Raw genomic sequence first — 21,334 nt, 5'->3', positions numbered from 1 at the left:
AGATGTGAATATGTTGGAAACATGTAAAGATGGTCGGTTTTGTGAGAAAGCAGGCATGAATGAAGGAAAAACTTCATCACTGAGTAAGAGAGAGTTGTGGCAAGCTGGAGGTGATGGATTCAGAGCTCCTGGAGGAGCATTGCCCCAGCATCCTGAAAGAGTTCCCAGATGGTAGCGTCCATCCCTGGCACAGAGGTGCCTCTGCACAGGGCGCCTTGTCCTTGCTGGGACAGTCATGCACCAACACTGTGTTAGTGGGGCATGTGGCTCCCAGAAATATGGCAACGATAGTGACCGGCCACTGGCAGAGATGCCATCACTGAACTTCCTTGGTGTAAATTCAGTCATAAACTTCTGTAGTTAATGACTGAGCACAACAAAAGAACTTTTCTACCCAATGTAATATATTCTAATGCTTCACGGTAATCTGACTTTGCTCTGGAATATTAGTTCTTTTTTCTTTTACCTTCCCTACTTCATTCTGGAATAGTAAAGAATAGTTCATGTGGAAGGGACCTCAAAGATCAAGTCCAACTGCCTGACAACTGCAAGGCTCACAAAAAATTGAAGCATCTCCTTCAGGGCACTGTCCAAATCCCCGTTGAGCACAGACAGGCACGGGGCATCACCCACCTCGCTGGGAAGCCTGTTCCAGTGTTTGAACACCCTCACACATAGTAAGCATGCTTTGAATAGTTTTCTCAAAGTTAATACTTAACCTGCCTCTGAACAGAGTGCAGATTTAATAGTTCACCAAGACAGAGAAATAAAAGGGAGCTGGTTCCAGTCAGGCTTCCAGGTGTCACTATCTTTTCCGTCTGAAAGTGGCATGATTTTTTTTTTAATCTTGGTGTGCACACTGGTGCTCAACTTCCCTAGCTGTTGAGAGCTATAAAACCCAGAAAATCACCTCTTTGCTAATGCTTAAGGGTTTAGGGACTTGACTCCAAGCTTCAAACTTGACTTTTATTCTTATTAAATAGGGGCTTGACTGAGTGAAGGGTGGGAAATACCTTGGTGTTGTCGTGAAAGGAACTGGGGGCAGGAGGTACCCTCATCTTTTTTCACAGGTACAGCAGCATTCTGACCTCTGAGGTGTAATGGTAATTCTGAAATTCGAAGTCTCCCTGTTCTTAAATGGGTGGTGTTCGCACTGTGGTTAGTGACCCCTCTGCATGAGGTTCTGTTACGCTACAGCCCTCTCATGATGACTGCTGGGTAAGGCAACCTGCTTGAGCCTTCCAGGACAGCCTCTTCCAGGAGCACTCATTCAGAGATCCCGTGTCTTTGAAAAGCAGTGTGTAGATGCAAGTTGATCATTTTTATATGTTACTGTTTTAAATTCCAGGAGACTTTTTTTTCGGAGGGGGAGGAAAATGAGCCATGCTGCGGTACTAGAAATCAGAAGGAAAAAATGAAGCTGTCAGAAAGAGATCTGAAACCTAATAGCTGCATTGCACTTCATCTTCCTCCCCCAGCAGTGTTAGGGGTTCATTTCCCAGGTGTAAGGTTGGTACTGGAAGAGGCAGCGGTGTGCAGCAGCAATGGTCGGGGCTAAGAGGGCTCCTGGTCCTAGAGGCAGGTGCCCAGCGTGGCTCTCCCCATTTAGGCTTCACCGTAGGGCACAATCCCTCCCAGTGGGCTGAAGTGCTCATTAGTGGCCATGGTCTCCATTGTCACTTAATGTCACCAAGTGTTTCAAACCTCTGTGAGCAGCCGTGCTGGGTGAAACGCGTGCGCTCTCCCCGTGCATGTGCTGGAGGTTATGAAAGCGCTCGTCTGTATGCTTCAGAATGAAATGTTTTTGCTCTGTCATTAGGAAAAGAGAGATTTCTCTCCTGCATATGAACTGCTCAGCCTGATTAGCATGGAAATGAAAGTGCCTTAATCAGCTTGGGGTGAGGGAAGCTCAAAATTAATTTGATACATTAGTTTCACTTAAAAAACCTATTATAGCTTTTGCCACTAGCGACCGTTATAGTTAAAAATGCAAAAGAGTTTCCCGTTCAACGCCGTGTTTATGCCAACTCATCACTTTCCAAACGCTTCGTTTTCCAAAGTAGGTTTTTCATGTTTTATCTTTGTCCCATAAAGCAGGCTGGGGGAACGGCAAGAGAGGCTGAAACAGGCAGGAGCGATATCAAAGAGCACAAAGATGCTGACTTGAAACTTAACCCTGCGTTCACTCGGGCACCGTGCATTATATCACACTGCTAAATACACTGAATCCAGCTTATAAGGAGATTATTTCATAGGCCTTGCCCTGTGGAGATCACTTCAGTGGCAACTGCAAGTGACAAATGAATTGCAGAGATAATGTCATGCAAGCGAGGAATTCAACAGTGATACTGGAAAGGGAATGTATATATTGAGAGCAAACATCTCTGGTTTTGTGATAAAAAGGTAATAAATGGATTTGAGCCTTCCTCTTCAGAAGGCTGTGCGTGATTCAGTGGTTTTATAATTATCAAGACAGCTTTATGTTCAGAAGACATTTCTATTATTCCTAAAGTGAAGCAGAAGGAACTACTTGGTACCTGGTAAGCTAAAAAGAATTGCAAAGTGTTCTATAAGCTTGTATGCAGAGGTGTAAGTGTGTGTTGTGGTATATAGAGTTATTCTAAGCATTAAAAGCATTAAAAAACTGTTCTGGATAGCCTGAAATTTGGAGTTAATACTTGCTCAGAAAGTCAAGTATGCAACTAGCACGTCAGTGAGGCTAAAGAACTGAAGGAAGACTTTTTTACAGTTAAAACAAGGTGAAAAGAGACTCCTGGTAAGTAAAATATAATATAGAACTTTTTTAATGTTTGCAAATAGTCTTGAAATCAGTCTGATCAGTGAAGGCAGTTTGGATGATGCTCAGGAAAAATGAGCAGGGTGTGGAGAAATGCAATCGCAGCTGAAATGACAAAGGGTGAAGCTGTGGAGGTTTTCACAAAAGCTGATGGAGGTTTGATAACACATTCAGCTGTTTCTTCAAAAGAGCTTGGGCCAGGAAAATACCATGGGAAAGAATTGGCAAGAGCAGGAATTAAAGTGAGGAAGTGGGAATTGCAAGAGAAGGGAAGGAGGGCACCATAGATCAATTTGTTCAACGCCAGGTGCCTGTGGAGGGACCAAGTGGGTGTTCAACCTTGCCAAACAAGCATTCAGGAGGGGAAAAGCTCCTGCACTGGGGGAGAATTTAGCACTGCACTAGTATAAGATGGGTTTCATCCTGCCTGTAGCAGGCATTTTGGTGTGAGCTAGTCAGCTTCAGCCCCTTTACCTGGGCGGAGGGAGGAAGGGCAACTTGTAAGAGAAAATGAACCGTGCCCTTAAAGTACACGTCTAAAGCAGGCCAGATGGATTGCGCTCCACACGTGCCTATTTTTCTCCACTGACTCCAAAAGGAGTGTGCCATGAGCAGCAGATAGAGATGTCTCCTCTGGAGGCACTTACACCTAGGCAGATGAATTCCTTTGGTGCTTTTTATGAACATCAGGCTATCCATCAGCTCACTGAGTGCTGTCTCCAGAGCTGTAAGTACTGCACCAGAGCCAGTCCCTGGGAAACCTGGATGTCAGCAGGCGAAGTAGATTTTGAAGTGCTTGGTAAATGAAAAGCAGTCGGTGGAAGGCACGTTTTGAGTCAACACGACGTGTGCGTGCTTTTCTTCATCACTGCTTCAAGTCTGTGCAAGATGTCTCAGAGCCTTGTGGATGTGATTCAAGACCGGCCCTCGCTTGGATGACACCTGGCTGAGGTCTGCAGACCTCAGCATGTGTCAGAAGAAATCAAAGGCTAATTAAAAGCCACTAAGTATGACGTCCCGGTAACATTCCTTGCTTTCTGAAAGCTGCTCTTAGTGGTGCTTTAATTTACCTTGCTCCTCTTCCTGAGGATCAGTGCATGTACTTAAATGTCAGTATTATTGATAGCTCTCAGCTTTTTCTGGGCTGTGTCCCATCTCTGCCTTCCCTGAAGATGAGGTCACCGAGCATTTTGAAGTACTGGTGCGTTTTACGATAGAACAGGGTAAAATCATGTTCGCTGCAATAAAGGTAGGCTCCTGAGAGCCTCTTGTGTTGCATTAACGAGGCATTTCAAGGAAGCAGAATATCAAATTAATGTTTCATGTTAAAGACATTAATGTCTGTGCTTAATCCCTGTTACAGCGTGGAAGTAGGAGGTAATACTTGAAACAGCTTCCTTCAGTGCTTTCCTCTTTTTTTTCACAAATTAACATTAGCAGTTTGAGTAAGAATGTCTTAACAGAGTACCTTTCATCGAATTAGGGGTGGGAGATGTATGCAGTTTGCAGTAGAAATGCTCCAGGCCCCTTGATTTAAGGCGGGGGGGGGGGAAGAAAAAGGTGTAGAGGGAGCAGAGAAGAGTGAGAACCAGAACCGAGCTGTGCCTTGCTTGGGTGGGCAGATGTACAGGGAGGGCAGATGGCCTTGTAACACGGTCTGATTATAAGCTCATCTCTTATGAATTATTTAACGTTGTTCTTTATTAATAATGTTTTGTATATACAGTCGATAACCTCAGTTAATATTGAGGCTACGTTTATTTTCCATTTGTGGTTTGGAAACTATCAAGTTTTTAAAAATATTGTTACCAAAATGGGCTTCTAAGTAAAATATTTATTTTTGAAGATACTGTCACTTCATTTTTTGATGTTATCTTTCAGTGAAAGACAACAGAACTGTTAGGAATTTTAGAGTTGCTTTGGTTGTCTCACAGATACTCCTAGTGAAAAAAATAGAACTTGAAAATCCTTCACCTGTGCTTCAAGCCTCTTCAAGAAATAAAGCAAACATGAGCAAATCTTCCAGCTGAGTAGAACCTTTTTTTTTAAACAGGCAAGGTGTATCACGTAAAAAGCTTGCTCGTGGGTGTGTCTACCCAGGCTGAGGAAGAAACTGAAGGTTTAAAGCTGTCAGGAGGTGATCTGCAGAAGGCGCGTAGCGCTGCTCTGTGGGCACCGGCTGCATCCCTGCTCCATGCAGTGCACGGTGCTGCTTTCTTATGAGCTGTCTTTAAGTAGTAGAGGGACTTGAACAAAAGCATTTACTGAGAGTAAAAATATTGAAGCACATTGCCTGAAAACTACTTACCTGTATCTCCTTCCAGTTTGGTTAGAGGTTTAAGTGATGTGAGGATAATTAGGTCCATGTCTTTCTGAAGGTCTCTGGCTCTGGGATGCGTTTCTCTCCTAGCTTTTCCACAGAATCACAGAATTTCTAGGTTGGAAGAGACCTCAAGATCATCGAGTCCAACCTCTGACCTAACACTAACAGTCCCCACTAAACCATATCCCTAAGCTCTACATCTAAACGTCTTTTGAAGACTTCCAGGAATGGTGACTCCACCGCTTCCCTGGGCAGCCTGTTCCAATGCCTCACAACCCTTTCAGTAAAGAAGTTCTTCCTAACATCCAACCTAAAACTCCCCTGGTGCAACTTAAGCCCATTCCCCCTCGTCCTGTCACCAGGCACGTGGGAGAATAGACCAACCCCCACCTCGCTACAGCCTCCTTTAAGGTATCTGTAAAGAGCGATAAGGTCGCCCCTGAGCCTCCTCTTCTCCAGGCTGAACAAGCCCAGCTCCCTCAGCCGCTCCTTGTAGGACTTGTTCTCCAGGCCCCTCACCAGCTTCATCGCCCAAAGTCATGGGGCGAAGTTTCCCCAAGTCATGGGGCTTTGTGCCCTCTGTTGCCTCCACCCATCCCATTATGGGGAGGTAACATGGCATCAAGGCACCAGTCCTTTCATTCAGGAGTCTGCTTTCTGCATTAATCTGTCTTCGAGCCTGAGAACCTGCCATCTTACCCTCTCAAGAGTAAGGCTGCTGGAAAGGGGATCCCAGAGGTGGGCACACAGCAGACCTCCTGTGTGACTTATACCTGATTTCATGCATCCTTTTCACCTCTGGTGAACACTTTATATTGTACAACCAAACGTTGTATACTAAAAACTTCCTAAAGGTGCAGTCCTGATCGCAGCTCCCTGCAGCCTGAAGAGCTTACGTGCAGATTTGCTGGAAGTGGTTTGAGCAGGAATCTCAGGACTTGATCCTGTCACTGTGATGGGATCTGAGCTCTGACCTGTTTTTTCCCTCCCAGGAATATGCTTAGAAGAGAGAATTGGCCTAGGCTATGTCAATCATTTATGTTTTTAAAGATACTTGAGGGTAGAGACAATAAAAATAACTTGTGTGTAAACTTTTCCAGTGAACCCTTTAAAGTTTTGCCCTAAGAAGCTGCTGGCTGACCACTTAATTAGTGCCTGAGTAAGCAGAAGATTTTGATGCAGCTGATGTTCTGCTCACATCTTAATTCTTATTTGGGTGTATATCCAGGCAATATTACATCCTGATACTGCTGCAGTAAGCTCTGCACTGAAAGCTGGGGATGTTCCACCCAAATGAGAATTACCCACAGCTGCGTGGTGCTGCAAAATTTTTCTCCAAAGTAGCTGGATCTTTCCTAGTGCTTTTTACTTTGAACTCACTCATTTTTCCAGGAATCTTTGTAAACCTGGCTGTTCCTCCTCCCCTCCCAAGCTATCACCTGGGGGAAGCTTTGGGTTAATAATGTCCTGTGCTCTAATCTTCCCCTTCCTCGTGTAGACAGCCCATCGACCGGGGGGAAGCGAAGCGCAGCTCTGATCATCGTGCTGAGGGGATTAATGTCGCCTCGCGCAGCGTGGTGGGACCAAATAGATTACAAGGAGTACAGAAGAGGTTTGGAGGCTGAGAAGGAGGTGGGAGGGGTGTGAAACCCCTCAGGAAATCAGGAGCCCTCTCAATTTGCAGCTTTTGTAGCCATAATGCTGTGTGCAGCAAAATTGTGTTCCTGGCGCTTTGGGGACGGACTTGATGGAAGGGGGCTGTGGCAGGGGGAGCAGGGCAAAGAGGGTGGTTATTATCAAACTTTAATTTAGAATAAGTAACTATAATCAAGGAACTCCTTGTGCTGAAATCTTCTCGTAGAAATCTTCTCTTAGGTTTCATTTTATATCAAATGCAAAGAGATTTTTTTTGTGCTTAAAGTATATATCTAGTTTTCACTGTAGCTCATTTAGTCATTTTTTATTAGGCATATGAAGATGTTAGTCTTTACTTGTGGGTGTTACCTGACTGTGGGTACGTTTAACTTCATCAGGTCTAGATGGTAAAAGCATGCTCTGTGTACATTCAGTGATGGTTCATAAACTTGTATGTGGGTGTTCAATTGATTTGACAACTACTGGGTCACTAATCACAGAATCATCAAAGTTGGAAAAGCCCTCCAAGATCATCTGGTCCAACTATCCCCCTACCACCAGTGTCACCCACTAAGCCATGTCCCCAAGCACCACGTCCAACCTCTCCTTGAACGCCCCCAGGGACGGTGACTCCACCACCTCCCTGGGCAACCCGTCCCAGTGCCTGACTGCTCTTTCTGAGCAGAAATGTCTCCTCATTTCCAACCTGAGCCTCCCCTGGCACAGCTTGAGGCCATTCCCTCTGGTCCTATCACTAATTATCTGTGAGCAGAGGCCGACCCCCAGCTCCCCACGCCTTCCTTTTAGGCAGTTGTAAGGTCTCCGCTGATCCTCCTCTTCTCCAGACCAAACCCCCCCCCAGCTCCCTCAGCCACTCCTCACAGGCCTTGTGCTCCAGGCCCTTCACCAGCCTCTAATGGCCAAGTCCATTTAACATCCAAAGCCCCCCCCATACACTGCAGGCACAGGGTGAATGCAGGCTCCATGCCACAGCCCAACTGCATGAGCATGAGCCCAAGCTTCTCTGCCCCATCCTGGTTATGTCTGAAGTGCCTGTAGACAAGCTGCTAGTTCAGTTACCACAGATACTGCTCACAATATATATATATATTTTTAACCATTCCCTTGCTGATTGAAGCGTATTTAAAATCAGGATATTTCTTAGCTATTTCTATTGCCATACAACAGAAAACTAAATGAAAGCCAAGGGGCCTTTGGAGAGATCTTTGTCTTGGAGAAGGAAGCCAGCAGCTAGGCCCGGCGCTCAGCCGCGGTGAAGTAACGACCCGTGGGGGCTGCCAAGGCCCTGCACCAGCGGTGCCCCTGGGGCTGGTAACTCAGGGCCAAAACACCAATGCACGCTCGTGAATCCCGTCCCTCTGGAGCACTCATTTCATGGTTTGAAGTCCTGGCCGACTCCCTGCTTCACTGTTTTATGACATGAGGATTGGGAGGGTGTGTGCGTGCGTGTACGGACGCGAGAAGTTAGAGTCTGGTGCAGAGGGCATTGAGCTGCTTTATAATTACAAACTGACACACTTCATGCTCTGTAGGTTGGTTGGAGCTTTGGGGTTTTGTGGGGGGGTCGTGACTGGGCCCTGACGGTGCCAAGTGCTGGTTTTGCTGCCAGGCAGCTGAGTGCTGAATAGATCTATCCAATGGTATTAAGGAAATTTTACGGCCCACTCCACTTTTTCCCTTTTCAGCTTTAAGGAACAGGACAGCTGCTAGACTTTTCAGGTGTTTTAATGCACGTGTGAATTGTGAGTACAATAACTTTTTTTCTTAGAAACTCCCCCATCTTGGTTGCGTATCGAGCCTCACCTTAAGAGGTGCTCAGCACAAAACAATACGGAGGGGATGTTGCTTTTTTAGATCAGCAGTAATCCAGCCAGGCATATTAAAAGGCTGTACAAGTTGCTCCCACAGGATCTAAACCCTGAAAGAAAAAAAGGAAAAAAAAGCCCTGTAAAAAGCTTCTTTCTCCCCCATTCCCCAAGCTCCCCCTTCTCCCTCCCATTTTCACAGTAAAGCTTTTAGATATCAATTATATTCTTTTTGTTGAGTGTTATATGCCTGATTTGATGTGGAGAAGGTTTCTCTAAAGCTTTATTTAAGGGAATATGAAATAATTTGAAACTTTAACTAAACCTGAAGGGGAAAGGAATTAAAGTTGTTTGTACAGATGGGCTTAGAATGGAAATATTTAATTTACATGTAGGTATTTCCAGAATACCTCATATGATTTGGTAACACGATCCCCCTTGTCATGAAAAAAGCATTTTGGGTGTCTCATCCAATTTAGTAACGTAGTCCTATGTATTTTTCCACTTCTCCCTGGTTTACACTAGTTTAACTAAATTGAATTCCATGAATTTTTATTAAACTGAAACTGATACAAAATGAGAAAAGGATCAGGGTAAAATAACTACCAAAAAATCTTACGGGAGTATTCAGGTGTTTTGGGGTCAGTCTTTTGGTTTGGAATTGGGTTTGGGTAAGCCCAGCTGGCACCAGCACACAGGACGTATGGGACATATGGCAGAATGCCTTACTCTGTATGATCTAAACTGGGTGAAAAGGGTGGAAAAAAAGTGTTTGCAAGAGGGGAAATGAGCTGAAAGAAGGAATAAGGTAAGCCTGCAGCATGTTTGCCCAGCAACTGAAAATGCTTCAGATTGATTTGTTCTCTGAATATTCGTGGTTTTCCTCCTTCTGGATGGAGATGCGGTGTTGGCAGCAGGTAGGCAAGCCTGCACTATTAATCATTAAATATGGTAGCTGAAGATGAAACTCCCTTCTCCAGTGTTCCCAGTGTAATACCGCTGGTGTACACCAAAGTATATCAGGTGGGGCTGAGGGACAGAAGAAAAGCTTGAAAGGCTTTCATGTCTGCTTGGTCTTTTTTAATCATAACATCCTCATCTTTTATGCAAATGCAAAATTATTTTTAAAGATGCTTTCTCTTTCTGAAATGGTTTGGCACAGGTTCTGAAGCTTAGCTGTTGAATAAAAAAAAGAATTTCCAGCAACTGCCCTTTGATTATTTCTAAATGTAGATGACAGCTGTCCTTTTGGAAAAGGCACATAACTCAGCGTGTGAGAAACTGACACATTTTTCTTTCCTTTTCAGAGTATCTCCTCTACAGAAGTCTGAAATAGTAGACATGGTAAAGAAACACGTGAATGCCATAACACTTGCCATTGGGGATGGTGCCAACGATGTGGGAATGATCCAGACAGCTCACGTCGGCGTCGGGATCAGTGGCAACGAGGGCATGCAGGCAACCAATTGCTCGGATTATGCTATTGCACAGGTCAGAGGCAAAAAAAGTACAACTGCCATACCGTGTTGTCAGACATCCCATGTAGTGCTTGATGCTAGGAGAATCTCTGCTTATTTTCTTTTCATGGCAGGATCTAAACCAGATACCTGGGATGTGTTTTTGGGATCCATTGTTCTGACTTCTGTATTCTTTGTGACAAAGCTCTGCCCACCCTCAAAGCTTCAGTTTGTTACTGCCAGCTGTGCAGTGGCTTGGCTGCTCAATAATTGAGGAGAAGCACTTTGTCATGCTTATGTTGACGTGCTTTTAAGTGTAACTGTATCTCCCTTGTTCAAGTTCTTTTTCCTGACCATGAATAGGCGTTCCAAACAGGAGTGTTAAGAGTTTGTTTGCAAATTCTTATTTAGAGGTGGTGTTTTCCTTTTTGTATTTCCCCCACTCCTATGATGTGTCCAAAAATTGTTCGCAGTCCTGAGGAGTTGGGTAATATTTTAATTTTAGGTGCATTATTTTGGAGAGTGCTCCCAAACCATCTTAAAAAAAATCTGCACTGATTACTCAAACTAAAGAGGAGAGTAAAAGAGGAGACCTAAAGACAAGCCTTTTCATTTTCAGTTAAGTGACCAAGGTGTACAATAAAGACTTTAAGCAAAGCATAAGAAAGGAAGGAGATACTTCGGTTGCCAGACGTCTTCTGAATGCTGTTTGTAGCTAAGGTTCCCTATGCCACGTGTTTGAGAATGATCACAGGGCAAGAACAGATGGGAGCTGACAGAAAGCAAAGACGATCCACTGTCTCTTCAGTGATATGTGAGCATCAGCTAATGTTCCCTTCTGCCAGGGCGTAGGCAGATTTGTTTTACCAATTGATATGAAATGATACCTTCTTCTAATTTCAGTAGAAGATGAGGTTTTCAAAACGTGTGGATAATTTTATTATTTAGAACTGTTGATGTGTCAACCCTGCTGTGAAGCTAAGTGTCAGTTTTGCATTGCTGCTGTATTGCGTTCTGCAGTCAGATGAAGCACATTGGATTCCAGGCTTGAATAACTAAGACCTTCCACCAAACTCACCTTGAAAATTTTAGGCTGTTTCATCAAGGGCTCATTCTGTCATGAACAGTTTATTCCAAATATGCAGCACTGTTGGAACTGCCATAGTCTTTGGTATCTCACAACCATTTTGCCGTTTTTAACTTCTGTAGACTATACATTGTTTCTGCTGTAGAACTTAATCAAGTGCTACTTTTACTTCCTCAGATAATTTCTTACTTCCATTTTAATAAGTAAGCATAAGCAGTGAGAATTTTGTCTGCAGAGGGACAAAAAGCATGTCCTATACTCTTAATTACTTCATTAGTTGGAGTAACATTAAATCTCAAGTCCCTTTGTATTCATGTATTACCTCTGAATTACCAAAATGAAAGCAAAACAAAAACTAACCAAACAAAACAAGAACAAAACGTGTATTTGGACTTAATGTTAGCATGTGGGAAATAAATTGTTCTTCGTTTATATCCTGATCTGGGAGTTACTGACAATAGCAATGAACTGTCTTAGTTCAATCTGAAATAGAAGCTGGTTGCACTAGTACAGAATTTAAACTTTCAAAAATTAGTAAACCACTATGAAACTGTATCTTTTTGTAATGATTCAGAAAAGGTTTCTGCTAGTTAGAAAAGATATAAAAGAATCCCTCTTATAAAAAGGACTCGTAGTGTATGGGAATGTTTCAAGGAAGTGTTCAAAAGAAAAACTTGATCTCCATGGGGTATATTTCTTTCAACGAAGACATACAACTCCCTCTGAATTGTTACTGTGTGTGCATGCCTTGAAGGCAAAGTATGTTCTTATTGAGTAATTTAAAACGACCGCTACAGTGTAGCATCTCATGTTCAAATGATATTTCAAATACAGTAGTGCCAGAAGTAGGCACTTATGGAAGAGAAAGTCTCCATATAGACTCATTGAGGATTCCAGGGGGAATTGAAGCATAAACCAAACAAAAATAAAAAGGCAACTTGCGTCTGACTCTGCTCCAAATAGCTTCCACAGGTGCAAGGAGCATCTGTTTGAATCATCCTTTTCCCTTGAACTGATATTGCACCAGTGATCCATATTTAGAGAATTCCCAAATCAAATGACCTAACTGCTCTGAGAGACAGTAGTAGAATTGAACAGAATCACTTTTTCTCCAGTAAAAAGCTTTATCATCTTAATCCGGAGAGCGTCTGCTGTCTAGAGAGCGTTAACTAGGGAACAGTTCTTTCTTAGATAAATGTTCGTGTTTTCTTCTGTTTTAAAAATCCAGAAATGCAGCAGTGCCCAAACAAGTGCAGTGTCATAGTAGAACCCTGTCCCCACAGTCGCTCAAGTATGCCAGTAGCTGTGCATTTGCACAGTTTCAATCATCAGCATCAAAACAAATTTAATTTCTTGCTTCCTCCTAGCAGGACTCTTTACAGTGTATACAGGCTTAGAACTATGTTATTTAGGTTACTAACATTCTGTGCTCTGTAGTGCTTTCATTTTAATGAATATACACACTACAGAGTTATTAATGCTAACATTTCTCCTCTGGCCTTGAACAGCAAAGAGAACCACATCCAAGACAGTCACTATTTAGACTCAGCAGAAAATTTTTAGGGAATTTTAAGGGTGCATATGTTCTCTACAGGTGTTTGGGGTGACTTGTCAGGCTGTAGTGGGAAGGTTCCTATCATTACTGATGTGTTTTGTTAGTGAATTTTGTGTAAAGGGCAATAGTGGTGCATATTAACTGAGGCAGTAGGTAGCTAGGAGGTTAACTACTCCCTCGTGAGAGCCCTGCTTTCAGTCCTGATTCAAGCTGGACTGAAGCTGAACTGTGAGGTTTGGTTCACTTTTTTTTTTCTCTCCCTCTTTCTTGCTAGCATATCCTAACAAATTGGAGTTGCTGATGCATTTAAGAAAGGCTGTTCTTGCAGGATTTGTGGTTCAGTGACTTCAGTGCTGGAAATCATGGGAGCAGAGCTCTCTCATGACAGTCCTAATTCATTACTGTAGCTTTGAAAGTTTCAAGTAGGTTTTGGTTAAAATAACTGAGCTATAATCTACATTTAAGAAGTCAATTTTTAGTCCCCTCATGGAAAAAGCAGCCAAGCAAATAATGGTCTCACATTAGTGTATAAGAACCCTTCAGGTACGTACATGCTGAGTGGTGAATCTAGTCCCTGGTTTGAGCCCTCTGTACAAAAGAAGAATGCTGCAGGCCATAAAAAGGTTTCCTGATGAAGCCAAGACTAGAAAATAATGTATTTCCTAGGTTGCATTGTGAGACTGCTTCTGAGAGGGGAAAAAAAAAACAAAAACAAAAACAAAAAAAAACCACCACCAACCAACCAAAAAATTAAATCAGTTTTCAAAATTGCTGAATTCTGAAGAAGCTGAATTAAGCTGTATCTGTGGTTCAGACTAACATTATAAAGTATCTATTTTTACAGCCACTAGATTCATTTACTTGTCCTTTTGGGCATATGCTACTTCATTGTAAAGCATTTTAGGTGCTTTCTATAATGTGATTGAATACATTTAGTGGGTCAATAACTTCAGTGTTTGTTCTCCATAAGAGACTGCATACATCTATTTTGCACTTGTTTTCCTGTGCACGTTGTATTTCAGCTCAAGGCAGTTCTAATTTGAGACCATTAATTTAACACAGAGGAAGGAAATTCAAGTCCTGAATGTTGTAAGCCCTCATACAGTAAACTTTGACCAGGAAATTAAGAGTTTAGACTTCTATTTAATTTACATGGCTATATTATGTTAACCTTGCCTGATTTTACTATTAGGATATTAATACTAATTGAAGACTTCTTGCTGTTTAAAGCCAGTGAAGACCACTTTGAATGTTTCTAAGGTTTTGCTCTAAAAAAGACGTCCTGAAAATATTATTTGTCAGCACCAGCATTTTGCTAAAATATTGAAATATTGCGCTTGAACTGCTTTCATAGCTGATCTGAATATTTTGGTGGAGAGGTTACTATAAACTTTTCTTTTAAACTGTCTTTGTATATATAAAAACTTGTTTTCTTTCTTTCAGTTTTCCTACTTGGAGAAGCTGTTGCTGGTCCATGGAGCTTGGAGTTACAATCGGGTTACCAAGTGCATACTATACTGCTTCTACAAGAATGTGGTGTTGTATATTATTGAGGTAGGAGTAACTAAACGGATGGGCTTTAGCAGCACTTACTCCTCCAGTTGTTTTTTCTAAAAGGAAAATCTTATCCAAATAGATTGAGCTAAAAGGACTGACATCTGTTTTGATATTTAACAACTTAATCTGGGAAAGGAAACAGTTTTCAAGTTAGTACACTTGAATCATTTAGCCTTTGCAAAAGGAAAAGTGAAGGCTTTAGTACAGTGAAGCCTTGGATATGAGATGCCAAGGAAATGGTTTATCCCTGCTGTGCAAGTGTTCTTCTTGAAAGTTCTTTTGTGTTCATGGAAACACTTGAATTATTAAATAGAGTTTATATTCATAAAACTCGCATTTGAGGACAAAGTTAAATCAGAAGTTTGTTTAATAGAATTGGGAGGAACTCACTAGGCAAATAATAAAATAGGCAAAAAATACTATTGGTAAAGTTTGCTGGTAAAGCAAATTCTGCATTGTTCATTGAAATTTTATTTACAAGTTTCCATGTGTTTATATATTCATGTTCCTATTTCTTTCTTGAATTAAACAGGCATGAATGAGGTTAATAGTAAGAAAATCAAAATACTTGTAATTAGGCAGCCAGTTATGTAGATTATAGCAGATAGTGGCTAAGTAATGTTTTACTATTCAGTGAATCATATCATGGTCAGTGTGTGTATATCTGACTCCCTCAGGGTCCAGTCATCTTTTATGCATGGTGTTAGGCTCTTAGAGAACAGATATTCTCCATTAACTCATTCATTTTTTCCTCTGTTAACTATTTCTCAATTAGTTCTCATCTCAGCTGTTGTAATTTCAATACAGATTAAACTGTGCTGTCAAAATAATGGCAGGTTGCTGTGGTGCGTGAGCACAGGATGGTTGTATGGTATACATGTAGTTCTGGATTTGTAAAAATAACATGAGGAGATGTTTTTTTCTATATTTTAAGCATCCAATTTTTGTTTGTATTCCACTTCTTTAGCCGGATTTTCTGCCGGATTTAGATCCGCATTCCTGAGATTTCACAGGTGTGTTCTTAGCCTACTGCAGAGGCCACCTTTACAGCTCTGAGGCAAATTTACCACAGTTTCAATGATAACTAAGGTTTGGGTTGTTTAACTTCCTGAAATAGTCCTTGACTTGATTTTGGCTGATAGTAACTCATGATTTTTAGTACAGGCTTTTTCAAGTGTTGTTGATGACAATGGTATTCATTACTGTGCAAGAGAAATACAAGTAAAAAGAACTTGTCTAGTGATTTATTTATTTCTTTATTGAGCATGAGTAATACTGTTTTCCTGAGTTATTCAGAAAATGCTTAGCAGCTTCATGATTGGCATTTTCCTTCTGAAATTCATTTTTCCCTTTGAAAATTAGTTTTGAAAAACATATTTCACTCATATCACAGCATAGGATGTCTGTGTTTTATTTACTGTGGTCTGACAAATACATTAGAAGTCCTGTGTCCAATATTATTTAACTAAATTATATCATATTCTACCATGTCAAAAGCTGTGCAAGGGGTTGAAGAGACCTCAAGGCCTGTGGAGCCTCCAGTCTGAGGTAGTTGAATCGTCTTGCTGTAGGGAGTGATTTGTTCACTCAACAAAAACGTGTAGGATGAAAGTCTGCTCTGAGAATGTGGTCAGATGTTTTCTGTGCTGTGTTGGTTGGTGTTCAGTTCTGCCTGCACGTTGAGCTTCTGGGTCTCTTGACTTCCTCACGTAAGGGTGGGAGTCAGCTCCATCCAGTGCTTGAGCGCTGCAAAATCCACGACTTGCTTCAGCCCCACTCCTCGGTAACTCCTCTGTGTGTAGAAGCTGGGAGCAAGGTTAAGGCTTATAGGAAATGGAGCAACAGAAAGAAGAAATCTTTTAGGCCCCCAGCAATGGGAAGAGCTCAGTTTGTTTGTAGCTCCTGTGGTGAGCTGGCTTTATTTCTGGCTTTAAGGAGCTTCACCTGCAACACTGTATAAAACTAGCCGAATTGACTGGAAACTGAAGGAATGCCGTAGAGGTCTGGGGGAATGAGAGAAGAGGTCTCTAATTCCCTTTTTAGCTTTACATAAATCAAGCTGAGTTGTTTTGTATTTCTGCCATGAGGCTCAGGAGTGCTGATCAATTTGTGGTACGGAGTGCTGCTCGTGAAGGAAGCTCCACGAGGGAATCCAGCCTTCGACTTTGAGGGAATAGCAGCTGAGTGCCCAGCGCTGTTGTGCTGTTGTGTCTGCACAGAGCGTGTTCCTGATTGCTTCCCAGCACTATGGCCAAGCTTAATATTTACCTGTACTTCCTGCTTTGATGTGCGGCGTGCAGGGAATATTCTTTTAGCATTGTAATGAAACGGGGGTTTGAACTTGAACTACATTCTGAGTTAATCTTCTAAAGGATTGTACCGAGTAAATATTTATAGAGCTGAATCAAAAAGCACACCGGTCAATATGACAGACTGTCAGTTACACCTTTGGTACTGTATCTGTTCTGTTTCCACCAAGCTTTAACACCTGAGGAATAACTGTAGTAAGACTGATGTAAATGAGCTTTGCAGCACTGAAGCACTGGGGCTCATCAGAACTTTTTTTTTTTTTTTTTTTTCTTGAGGCTTAACAAATATCATAGAGAGAAATAAGAGATGGTACTCAATCTTCAGCAGACAGAATAATGTCTGGACAAAACGTTGCAGAGATGTACGTTCAAGAGTAGATTAAAGTTGAGCAGGTGACTGACATCATGGGCTTTACTGTTAAGAGATGCTCTTGGGTTAAGGCTGTTTTTTACCTTCTGGCAATGGCTGCTTTTTTATGGAGACATGAGGGCCCCCATAAGCTATATTTCAGCTACCTTGACAATAACTAAAATGTGTCTGCATCGGGACAATTTCATGCAGCTAGAGAGATAATAACGGAAGGCAGGCCTTGTGGTCTGGGATTACAGGGGAAATGGAGGTAAGATTGCATTTTCCCTTGTTTGATTTAGAGTGTTGTCTTCCTAATAATGGCTTTCTGATTTATTATATTTTTTAAAAGGTGAATTTTGACACTTGTGGAGAAGTAGTGACAGTCAAATTGGAGAAGATTAAAAGATTTGGTCTGGCATAACAGCTGGAAACTTCATGTTGCTCTCCTTTGTCCAGCCTTTTCTCTCTTCCTCTTTGCATTTCTTCATCATTGTCCTCCTGACATTCTCTTAATGTGCCCGCTTGCTTTTTAGAAAATATGAAGCTCAATCTAATACAAATTCAAAACAGAAGAAGCATGTACTGGTGGGTCTCTGTACCAGTGCAGGGTGCAGTGGGTCCTGTGGACCAAGCCTTCCACCCACTGAGCTTTCACCTCCTCACCCTAGTAAGGGAATCTATTTAGAAAGTTAACAAGATGTCTGCAGGGAGGAAATGCAAATATAAAGCCCCCTTTTTGGTTTTCATTCCTATATTTCCACGTGTGGCTGGAGGAGTAATGTGCCCTAAAACTGTTGGATTGACAGTTGTTCAGAGTCAGCCTTAAACAGGAGGTCAACAGCAAGGTTTTGGCTTTTTAAGACTTGACAGGCAAATACCTGGGCATCATTACAAAACACCATCTCATTCAATTATTTATGTTTCTGGCTTTAAACTGAGTAGTGAAACAAAAGATCTGTTTCACATCTGTTGAGCAGATATATTTCGCTGGAGATGATATAAAGTTGTCCTGATGACATCAGAGCTTTGAAATATAGCTCATTTCAAATGTAAAACAATACAGGAATGTTGCTTTCATGTCATGCTTGGAGGAGTAGAAACACAGCAAGATCAAAGGCGATATCAGAAATATCAGGTAAGAGTTCAAGGCATTTGGGAATGGTTCTGGGGAAACAGTAGCATGGAAGATAGCTTTTAGGTCAACAGAGGGTGTGCAGGAAAGAAGTGATCAATACTTCACCGGAGCATGTTGTTCATCTGAAACCTGCTTTAGTATGGAATGCCCTTGTTTTATATATTGCAGGGGAAAAAAAGTCCTTGTGTCAAGGTCTGGCAGTGCAGGGCCATGAGACTCAACTAGAACAGAGGCAGAAGTGAATGGGAAGTGGGAGGGGGAGTGTATGGTGCACGTAAGTTGCAGCTGGATTATTTTTTTTTCTGCCTTAAGTATCCAGAGATAAATTGTAAGCCCAGATATGAAAGATGTTTCTTTATGGAGGCTTAGAGGTAAGGTCTTAACTTATACATGAGCAGTATTGAACAAGATACATGTATTAGGGAACAAAACACTGGGATCGTAGTTTCTTGTTTAGAGCTGAGTTTTCAAATCTTCCAAAAATTCCAAGTAAACACAATGCATAGGCAGACATGTTTTTAAGTGAGTGGTGACTTTGTGAGTCCAACAAGGTCTGATGCTGAGAGCTGTGAAGTGCTCTACATGCTCGTAGTGGTCACCACTTCAGACTGGCTGATAGAACAAGCTGTGAAAGTGCATATGAAATGTTGCTGCATGAGATCTTTTCAGCCTGCTTCATCCTCCTGTTTTTCTTGTTTTCATGCTTTCTTGTCAAACACTTTTTTTAAAAAATACAGCGTGTAGGCATGGGGATTCTAGCCCTATTATCCAAATGGCATGCAGAAACAAGCATATCTGATGTGATACTAAAACATATACAGCTCTAACACTTCTACATGCTTATTCCCTGATTTATATCATCTGACTTCTACCTAGATCCCTTTGCTTTCTGTTTCCAATTGGCTTTGCATCTCTGAGGGTATAGCCAGACAATAGAAAACCCTAAGCATGGGGATTTTTGGAATGAGTTGGGGACTGAAGTACAGTAACTGTTGTCATAAAAATCAACTTTGTTAAAAGTTAACAGCATCGTATTTTCCCCCAGTGTTAGGCTAAGATTAAGAACATCTGTCTGTAAAATTCCTAAACAAGGAAACAGTAATACAGGCAGCTAGTTGTCTTGTCATGATTATGCATTCAGATTATTCCGTTGCCTGTTAAAATACTTGGGTAGGCATTTAATAGTCATTATTTCCATGTGCTTATACTAGGTTGTGGTGTAAGCTTATCACAGTTCTGTCTCATGATGACACAAAACAGGAATGTGTATGACTTCAATTTGTGGAACAATTTTAAAATCAGGCTTCCTGAATTCTCACAAATGCAGCATATCCCTAGTAAGTAAGTGATTTGCTACAGACAGTTTCTTTCAGGTACTCAAAAGCTGGGACTCGGTATCCTTAAAATAGACGGCAGGTGTAAATTTAGGTGCCTAGAAGAAACCTCTGTGGTTGGTGTTCATTTAGATGCATTTAAGGATGCTCAGGGGTCATGGGGAGCTGTATAGGACTGCCAGATGTGCCATACAATCTCCACCTGTCTGGAGCTGACGTGTAACTGCATTATTATATATATGGTAGGTAGGCAACTGAATTTTGTCAGAAAGCTGGGTTTGTTTTTCTTGTTGTTTATTTGTTTTTTTGAAGCCTGTAGAAAGAAAGGAATCCAAACCTTCCAGCTTGGGTAATATCAATCAATTTTAAAAGTGCAGAAAATCTATGTAAGTTGTAGTATTGAACTTCTAGGCCTGGAAAGCACAGAGATAGACACACTGTGAGTAGCAGTACATGTGAGACTCAGTACTGCCTTTGTAATTTTAGGAAAAACAGGAAACAGGTCTTGTGTACTTTTTTTCTTTTCTTTCAGCTGTTTCAGCCTCGCACACGGGTTTAACACACAGAAGTAGAAGACCTAGAGCAACACAGAACATTATCCCCTTCCCACCCCTCAAAAAGCTGTTTATAGGCTCTGATTCAAAAAAACATTCTTTAGTAGCAGTAGTTACAGAAAACAGATCGTGGAAATAGTCTGCCAGACTGCTTCAAATACCAGAAAATGCAGCTGCCAACCTAATCCAGAATTCATAGGATCACAGAACGGTTTGGGTTGGAATGGACCTTAAAGATCATCTAATTCCAATGCCCCCCCTGCCATGGGCAGGGACACCTCCCACCACACCAGGTTGCCCAAAGCCCCATCCAGCCTGGCCTTGAGCACCTCCAGGGATGGGGCACCCACAGCTTCTCTGGGCAGCCTGTGCCAGGGCCTCACCACCCTCTGAGGGAAGAATTTCTTCCTAATACCTACTCTAAATACACTCTTTTTTAGTTTAAAGCCATCACTCCTCCAAAATTTCTGAGGGTGCACTCAATGTCACTGTCCGTGTCACCAACAAAGATGTTACACAGTGCTGGTCCCAGCGCTAATCCCTGAGGAACACCACCTGTCACTGATCTCCATTTGGACATCGAGTCACAGACTGCAACTCTTTGGGTGTGACCACCCAGCCAAGTCCTTACCCAGCAAGTGGTCCATCCGTCAAATCCCTGTCTCCTATTTAGAGACAAGGATATCATGTGGGATAGCTGTCTAGATAGTGGTTATAGATGCATTTTATTTTTTTAAATGCATCCTAATTCATTCTCGGCTGATTTACAGCTCCTAGTTTATATTGCTGCTGTTGACAGTTTATTCTGTACTTCAATCCTCTGTTGTGTGAAGAAATAGTCAGAATTGCTTATAGGCTAGTCTCATCAATTTTAATCCATGATTGACTCCTCGGTTTTTGGATTTCTAATTGAGTATGTTAATCTCGAGAGTTTCCAAGGAATCAGTCACAAAGATAAATCCATGCTAATTTTCCTTTCGTTTTTTAGTAAAATATATATTGCAGGGTGAATCATTAGAGAGCAGTCCGTCTTGACTGAGAACAAAATTGACTCAACTAATGAATGGTTGGGTTTGAATTTTTTCCAACCATTTTCAAAAGTGATGAAACAAGCGTATCAGCACCGCTATGACCCTTCCTACGAACTTGGCTGCACCTTGCAACCAACCCAACTTGTAAGTTTTCAAGATTCCAACTATGGCTATAAATGATAAAGTGAAGTTCCAGCTTGGTCTCAGAACTCCTGTGTGGAAGGTCCAATACGTGTTGCAACAGACGACTTTGAGAAGAAATCTGCTATGATATTATTTTTTTGGCAGGTAATAAGTTCAGAGCTACTGGATCCATTTTTGGGTGTATATGCATATACCTGAAGCAGAAGGGGCGTGAAAGCACAGTGATATCTTTCCTCTG

General features: G+C 41.8%; 1 protein-coding gene across 7 annotated transcripts in view; it reads left to right on the top strand.

The window, feature by feature from the left end:
• The window catches only part of ATP8A2 (ATPase phospholipid transporting 8A2), a 311,180-nt gene that overhangs the window by 156,927 nt on the left and 132,919 nt on the right, over positions 1-21,334 (top strand). For all 7 annotated transcript variants that reach the window (XM_084539155.1, XM_084539154.1, XM_084539151.1 and 4 more), the window contains 2 exons: positions 9,889-10,072; positions 14,124-14,234. In XM_084539155.1, coding sequence (XP_084395281.1) covers positions 9,889-10,072; positions 14,124-14,234 — 295 coding nt within the window. The remainder of the gene's footprint in view (positions 1-9,888; positions 10,073-14,123; positions 14,235-21,334) is intronic.

This window comes from Aythya ferina (genome assembly GCF_964211825.1).
Source record: "Aythya ferina genome assembly, chromosome: 1".
NCBI classification, from domain to species: domain Eukaryota; kingdom Metazoa; phylum Chordata; class Aves; order Anseriformes; family Anatidae; genus Aythya; species Aythya ferina.
Note: the sequence above shows the minus strand (reverse complement) of the source record. Positions and strands in the feature narration are given on the sequence as shown.